The sequence below is a fragment of the Drosophila novamexicana genome, unplaced genomic scaffold, assembly GCF_003285875.2.
Source record: "Drosophila novamexicana strain 15010-1031.04,08,12 unplaced genomic scaffold, DnovRS2.1 tig00000462-arrow-pilon, whole genome shotgun sequence".
Lineage (NCBI taxonomy): Eukaryota > Metazoa > Arthropoda > Insecta > Diptera > Drosophilidae > Drosophila > Drosophila novamexicana.
Window position 1 is genome coordinate 4,338,645 of NW_020824806.1, and position 8,388 is coordinate 4,347,032.

General features: G+C 42.2%; 1 protein-coding gene across 1 annotated transcript; it reads left to right on the plus strand.

The window, feature by feature from the left end:
• The first annotated feature begins 1,029 nt into the window (after nucleotides 1-1,029).
• Nucleotides 1,030-2,283, plus strand: LOC115760727 (gamma-butyrobetaine dioxygenase). Its single transcript, XM_030702201.1, has 2 exons — nucleotides 1,030-1,886; nucleotides 1,962-2,283. Exons 1-2 carry the CDS (start codon nucleotides 1,030-1,032, stop codon nucleotides 2,281-2,283), a joined length of 1,179 nt encoding a protein of 392 aa, XP_030558061.1.
• The last annotated feature ends 6,105 nt before the right edge of the window (nucleotides 2,284-8,388 follow it).

Here is an 8,388-nt window from a genome sequence, read left to right on the forward strand (position 1 = left end):
GAACTTTAAACGGTGCCCAAACGAAAGACATTTGTGAAATGCCCGATTTTAATTTGTTGGTGAGTGTAAATACTCTTGGCAAAGCTAAAAGCTGAGCATTCACTGATTGTGTTTCTTTGTTTCAGGCGTGAAAGCGAGCTGAATATAAATGGAAATGGAAAAGCCAGTGATACCCAGGCGATAGATAGATACAGATACAAATGCAGATGCAGATATGTCTTTATAAATGTGTGTGTGTGTGTGTGTGTGTGTGTGTGTGTAGGTGTGTGTGAAAGCAACAACAACAAATGCGAAAGTGATAATTAAAAATCGCGCAGTTATTGTTGTTGTTGTTGCTGTTGTTTTTTCTCTATATATGCTGCATGGTTATTGTGTTGTCAGAAGTGGGATATTGCAATCAGGCAACATGGCGGCAATGTGTGTGTGTGTGCGAGTGTGTGTGTGTGTGTAAATGTGCAACATTGCGAATGAAGTGATCAATGTGCCTAACAATGATTGACGGCATTTCAATGAAGTGAAAGGGCTGCTGGGCTGCTTGGTTGTTGGGCGTTTAGGGGCGGGGTTGCAGCAGGCTGGGGCGCCATTGGGGCGCTGTTGGAGGGTCTCATGCTGATGACAAACAATTATGCAAAAATTGCAAGCGTTTGCAGTTTTGTGCAAAATTAATTTTGCATTTTTAATTTTGCTTGGGGCCGCTTGTCTCTCTGTGTGTGTGTGTGTGTGTGTGTGTGTGTGGCAGCTTTAAGTAAAAATCTTTAAATAAAAGTATAAAAAAATATAAAACCCAGCCCACAAAGCGCACAGATTATGCTGAGGCAGCAACAAACCGAGCCAATTCAAGCCGAGCTATCACAAAGGATTGATAAGTGCTCGACTTCGAGCTGGCATCAGGCGAGCCCAGCTCCATAATCTAAAGGCCACGTGTCTATTGTGGCCCACCATGGGCTGATCTCTCAGCCGCAGCCGAAACTCAGCTCATTCGCTGCGCGTTGCGTCTTGCCGGCGGTTGTGCCCGTTCGAGAAGCAGCCATGACGTTCGTTCAGGTCAGTCGGGATCTGCAGCAGCAGCTGGTGCTGTTGCGCCTGCATCTGGAGCAGCCGGCCATGCAATTTCCAGAGATTTGGCTGCGCGACAATTGCCAGTGCCCCAAATGCTATATGCAACAGACGCGCAGTCGCCTGCCGCACGGCTGGAACTGTCTGGACACCGGGGTGCGACTGCAGCAGCTCAGCTGGTGTGCGGAGCAGCAGGCGCTGCTGATAGACTGGAGCGATGGGCATCAGTCCAGCTATGCGCTGGGCTGGCTCAAGGCGCGTGATTTCTCGCCCGCGAATCGCGCGCGTTATTTGCGCGACATTTACCGCCCCGAGCGCCGGCACTGGTCCGGCCTGGAGTTCGCCCAGATACAGCGCGAATTCCAGTACGAGGAGCTGCTGCGCAACGATGAGACGCTGCTGCAGTGGCTGCACCAGCTGGCCGTCCATGGCCTGGCGCTGATTCGGCAGGCGCCGCTGGAGGCGCACGTGCTGCGGCAGCTGTGCCACCGGGTGGGCTTCATGCGGCGCACCACGTACGGCGTTGAGTGGAGCGTTCGGGCGCAGCCCGGCGCCAGCAATTATGCGTATATGGCGGCGCCGCTACCGCTGCACACGGACATGCCCTACTTTGAGTACAAGCCGAGCATTACGCTGTTGCACACGTTGCAGCAATCCGAATCACCTGGCGGCTGGAATCTGCTCAGCGATGCGTTCCATGTGGCCGATCTGTTGCGGCAGCGGGAGCCGAGCGCCTTTCAGGTGCTCAGTGGCACGCCCGTCGATTGGGCGGACATTGGCAGCGACAAGGAGCTCTACTTTCACAATATATGGCGTGCGCCGGTCATCAAGTAAGTCCACCCCCCACCCCCCTCTCTTTCGCTCTGGCCTACTCTTATCTCTGTTATCTGTGCTGCCACACACAGCCTGGATGCCAAGGGTCGTTACGTGCGCATCAACCACAGCATTCCGCAGCGCGACAGCCACTTCAGCGTGCCCCCGGAGCAGGTGCGTCCCTGGTATGAGGCCATGGCCATGTTTATACGCCTGGCCAACGAGGAGGCATGCACCTTTAAGACAACACCTGGCGATATTCTTACCTTCGATAATGTGCGCATGGTGCATGGCCGCACCGGCTACGATGATACGGATCACAATGTGCGGCACATTGTTGGCGCCTTCCTCGACTGGGACATTGCCTATTCCCGCTGGCGTGTCCTCCGGAATGCGCTCGGGCATAACAAGTAGCTCTGCCTACTCAGCTGCCTTATCAGTAAACAACACGTGAATAAAACACATCTTCCCCCCCCCCCCCCCCCCCCCCCCCCCTGCACGGCAACTGTTTTAATCAGCTTGCAACATTGTGTCTGCTTTTGTATTCAAATAATGTGTTAATAAAGATTATAATATTTAATTAAAATATAAAAAAAAGTTGTATTTCATTACCAATTTAATCGTTTTTAATGTTAATCGTTTTTTTTTTTGCTATTGTTGAGATGACAAATTAATAACATTATTAAAACCTTTACGATTTGTTATAGAGTATTAAATATTGAATTGCGAATGTTGTAAGCGTGGAACATTATTTATTCCTGCACTGTTGTCAGCTCATTGGAGTAAATGCTTTTGATTCCGTTATATACGTGCATATATTGCAGGCGGGATGCGAACACAACAGAGAGTGAGCATGGAACATAATTTATTCGCCCACTGTTGACAACTCATTGGAGTTAATGCTTTTGATCCCGTTACATACGTATGTATGTATATTGCAGGCAGATCGCGAACACAACAGAGAACGTGGGAGAGAGAGAGAAGCTTTAGCTTATTTAGATATTCAGCCGTAAGTGCGCATTGTAAGCTTGGCACATAATTTATTCCTTCACTGTTTACAACTCATTGACATTGCTTTTGATCCCGTTTAATGTCTGCACTGCAGACGGACACGAGGCAAAAAAGAAGTGCGAGCATTGCGTACAGTATTAGTGGGAGCAGTAACACGCTATTGATCCCGTTACCTTAGATGTGTATGCAGACAAATGCGCTTGCTTGTTGTTGTTGTATCAGTGTGAACGCCGGTTTGCGTGGGCGCTAGCCAAATGAGGCAATTTAGTCAGTGCGCGTCTGTCCTGTCGATCGATCGTGTCCTCTGCGCGTGTTTATTAAATCGTTTGCTAATACGGTTAATTTAACTAAATAGTGTGTTTAACGCGTTTAGCTTAGTTTAGTTTCAGAAACCTTCGAGTCTTTTATTCATTTGCGGCCTTTAAATTTACATATGTATATCCAATAATCAGTAAGATGTGCCTTGTGTAATTTTTAGTGCAGAGCTTTTATCCGTCACAAAATTTAAGCGCGAAATCCACACTCTGTGAGAGAGAGCGAGGGAGAGAGAGAGTGAGAATTGGTAAGCGTGCTTTTGTATGTATGTATTATACAGTTAGGTATTTATCTACATATGTACATATTTATACGCCTGCAGAGGGTATTATAGTTTTGTTTCAAAGTGTGTAACACAGAGGTTGGCACATGAGGCACAACTTTTAAGTGTGTGTAAGAGTGTTCAAATATTAAAATTTAAAGTAATTTTTAGATATGATGCATTTGAAATACCTAGGATATTTGATTTAATTAACTATTTATTTTTTTTGGATTGGAAAGACTAGTTTAATATATGTATATGAATATTTGTAGAAAAGTAGATAACTGAATCTGTTTCTGCATTGCAGGGTATTTGTTAGTCCATATAGTTACTGTTGTTTATTATTTGCTAATAACTAGGGAACACATGACTTTAAGTGAAAGTCTGCGACACGTCATTGTTTACCCGCAGCACAGCAGCTACAAATTTCAAAGGCCCTTATCAGTTAGAAGTGTATGAACGTGTATGCTTGTATACAAATACAAACACATGTATGTGTGTATGTATATGCATTTGGTGTAATACTTTGTTTTGGCATTCGTGATTAGCTGTTTATCAATTTATGGCTGAGCCAGAGACAAACATTGACCCGGCTGAGCTTTTAGTGTCAGCGTAAATCACACAAACGTGTTGAGCACCCTTTAAAGCGAGCAACAAGGCAGCCGAGCCAGGTGAGGCAGGTGAGCTGGAGCGGGGCGTGCCAAGCTGGGCGTTTGGCTGGGGGCTGGGTTATTTTTACGGCATTGCCACATTTTGACGGCGCCTTTTGGCAGCGCCGGAAGCTGTTGCTGGTTTGTTTTACTTGTTTTGTTTTTGTGCGGTTACCCAGTGGCAAATCCTTGGCAAATCTTTTTATTTATGTCATTGATGCCACACACACACACACACACACACATGAAAAACCCACATACTTGGCATGTGATTTTGGTACGAGCCAAGTAAATCCCTCTAATAATCCACATAATAAGCAGCTGGAGAGTCGGCAAACAGCAACAGCTGACAAAAAGGGTTGCTAACCCACCCCCAGGCAGTACAACCCCCCTCGCCCCCCGCCACACCGCACACAACCTTTCTCTTGTTTATAAGTTCATAAAACTGAACGAGCTGAGCGTTTGGTCTGCTGCACATAAAAGTGAAGAAATAAGAGAAAAAATGCCGAATCGCAAATCCAATTTCTGTTTGTGGTCTGGGCCAAGTCTCTTTTACTGCGACCAGGGTCATAATGTGTAATTGAAAACCCTGCGCTCCACTATTGCACCCCCGGGGCGCCCGCCACCTACGATGTGTGTGTGTGTGTGCGTGTGTGCGTGTGTGTGGCGGTCCCCTCTAAAAACTAATTGGCACAGTTGTGGCCAGCCAAAAATGTAAGGTTTATGCCGTGACACTGACACCGCTGGCCATTATGTAAACAAGGCCAAGAGCCAAAAGTCGTGGCGGCAACTCTTGCCAAAGAAAAAGGGCTGTCGCGCTGCAAATAATGCGCTCAATTTGTGGACACTTTGAAGAGGGAATCGCAGACAATTGCCAAACTAAAATGCTTACATACAATTTCCGCTAGCCCGCCCCCTCATTACACACAGCCAAAGCGAGGCGGCGGGCAGGAGGGGTTGAACAGATTTCATACTTGGCTGTGGCCCAGTTTTTGGTTTGTTTTTTATTTGCCAGGTTTTGGTTCGCCAACGTTTTTTTCGCCGTCGTTGAAAAACTGTCACAATGATAAACATGCGGCAATTGACGCAATCATTGTCTGTCCATGAATTGAATTAAATCAACTCAAGTGCGACAATCCCAACCCTCCTCCAACCCAACTCCAACCCTCCTCCAAGCGTTCGCCAGCCAACTTTCCAACAATCCTTCAAGCATATGGATAACATGCACTCAATTTGTGTATATACCCTGCCAAAGGCTATTATCAGTTTTTACAAGTGTTGTGTAATGCTCTAAATATAATATTGCTTAACACTTATTGTGTACATATTCCTGTTTTAACTGGTTAATACATACAGGAAAAGTTTCTGTCTATCTGAACTGGGCTCTCAGCTAAGATTTGTTTAAGATATTTGGTGCAGACTTCAAGAAGTATATATTCTGCTTACGGCCAGATCGGTTTACTAAGTCATAAAGATGTCTTGAAACTATTTATATAATTAGGTATTACTTTAAAGAATCGTTTGCTATATATGCTACTAAAAGAAAACTGATTCATTATTGTATTGTTATATGAAGAATTATTTTCCCTTTTTTGCAGAGATCTTAAACAAAGTGAGCAACAATATGGCAAATACTTGTAAGCAACTTATGATTATATCATTTGGTAAGTGCAATCGAAGCGAAGTTAATTTATTGTAAGAATATATTTCTTGAAATATGAGAATACTTAAAAAACTTCAATTATGCTTAAGATCCCTGGCCTACCTTTCTATTTGAAATAAAATAGGAATTGTTCGTTAAGAATTAGAATTTAATAATGGGCTCTCATTAAAGATCAGTTTACTATATCTAAGAGCTGCTTAAGCATCGTATATTCGATCAAATACGCTATTCTTTTTCTTAGATCATTTGACTTTATCTCAGAGCTGTCCATACTACTGCAAGATCAGTTAGGCATATCTTAAGGCTGCTTATAGAAAGGGCTTGAAAAATTCGTTCAAGTATGCTGTTGTTTCTTCTTAGATCAGTTGACTTTGAGCACCGCAAGGGTATTAAATATTCGATCAACAATGTTGTTGTTTCTTATCTTACTTGTTATCCTTTTGCTGGCAAATGAATGGCTTGCGTCATGCACGCGCAGACATTGGAATCAAACTAAAATAAGTATATGGAGTGCTGTGCATCAAATCATATCATACAATGATAGTCAACCCTTTTGTTCGGCGAGCTGGTGTGTGTGTGTGTGTATAGGTGTGTGTGCCTGAGGGGGCGTATGCGTAATGCGGCCTGTAATTCCGTTTGATTTTGCTGCAGGACATTAGCGCGGGCTCAACATCGCATTTCGCTTATTAGAATTCGCTTGTGCCGCTAGAGTGTAATAAATTCTGTTGCTGTTGTTGCTGCCACAAGTCGCACACACACACACACACAGAGAGAGAGAGAGAGACATATCCATGTGCCACACATACGCCACAAGCTACAGCAATTTCAAAGTTTATCACCAAAGCGTCTGCAACTTGTCTCCATCTCTCGCTCTCTCCCTATCCCGCTCTCTCTCCCCCTCTCTCTCTCTCTCTGTCTTGTCTGCACGTCTACTGTGGTTATGTGAAATCACATCGTAAAAATGTCCAAGTCCAAATGCTGTGCGCCAAAGCTCATAAGTCCTGCTGCTGCTGCTCCTGTTACCCCTGCCCCCTGCTGCTGCTGCTGCTCTGGCCGCCCTGCTGTTTGTTGCCGTGCCGTTTCACCTGTCGCTTGGAATTGGCATTAGCGCGCAACCCTTTTTTGTTTTTTGGCCTTTCAATTTATAGATGGCGCGCATATAAATATTTATTTCCATGTGCAGCTGCCTACACTTGGCTGGCGCGCAGCACCACCAACACCACAGAGAGCATAGTCATGCCTTGGCATCATTATTATTTTTATGATGGCCTTAAAAGCATCGTCCTGGGCGATCAATAAACATTCATGTCTGCGCAAGTCTCGACTTGCAGTTTTCAATGTTTTTCAATAAGCGAAAGTGCCTTGCCACCAAAACATAACGTGTTGCAAGTTCAACGTGTGTGCGTGTGTGTGTGTGTGTGTGTGTGTGCCATCAAATAATTAAAGGTCAGCCAACCAACCGACTGCCCCGCTTCAAAGCCCATCAAGGCTTTTATTCAACCCGCCCCGGTTGATATTTCTGCACACATCAGCGAACCAAATATTCTGTTTGAGCTTTGGGCCTTATCATTATTATCATTATGTATTTTCCATTTAACATTAGCCGTCTTTTATGACCTCACATTTAACAATGCAAATACGTGCAGCCGATGCGAACTGATGCTGCCTCACGTAGCACAATTTTAATTAGGCTAAACGCAAACGCAGCTGCCACAGAAATGCGGTAAATGCTTGCGCATGCGAAATCTTTCAACAATATGTGGCAGCATTGTGGCTATACAAATAATGGGATATGTATTGAACCATGAAGCACATCCATGTAAAAAGCTGTAATATTGATATTTGCATTAAATGCACTTCAAAGAAAAAATTGGTAATACCTCAGTTTTCTTTTTACAAAAAAAAAAAATAATAATAATAATATATAAAAAACTTTATTTATAATTCTGTCAAACGCAAATAATAATGCATTCATATTATTTGAGTTTTTATTTTTGGAAATTTAAATCCGTTTCACGACATATTTGTTTACATTGTAAATTGGATATGTCGCATGCTTTTGATCGATTCCATGAATTAAATGCTTTTTAAAAATTGATTTTAATATTGATTAAAAACACATATATCAATAACTCAATACCTTATTACATTACATTAATTCATTAATACATTAGTACATTAATACATTCATACATTAAAACATTAATAAATTAATACATTAATACATTAATACATTAATACATTAATACATTAATACATTAATACATTAATACATTAATACATTAATACATTAATACATTAATACATTAATACATTAATACATTAATACATTAATACATTAATACATTAATACATTAATACATTAATACATTAATACATTAATACATTAATACATTAATACATTAATACATTAATACATTAATACATTAATACATTAATACATTAATACATTAATACATTAATACATTAATACATTAATACATTAATACATTAATACATTAATACATTAATACATTAATACATTAATACATTAATACATTAATACATTAATACATTAATACATTAATACATTAATACATTAATACATTAATACATTAATACATTAATACATTAATACA

Excerpts from the sequence above, each read along its gene's own strand:
- LOC115760727 (XM_030702201.1), top strand. The coding sequence starts at position 1,030 with ATGACGTTCGTTCAGGTCAGTCGGGATCTGCAGCAGCAGCTGGTGCTG. Across the intron at positions 1,887-1,961 it reads TGGCGTGCGCCGGTCATCAA|CCTGGATGCCAAGGGTCGTT; the intron begins GTAAGTCCACCC and ends TGCCACACACAG.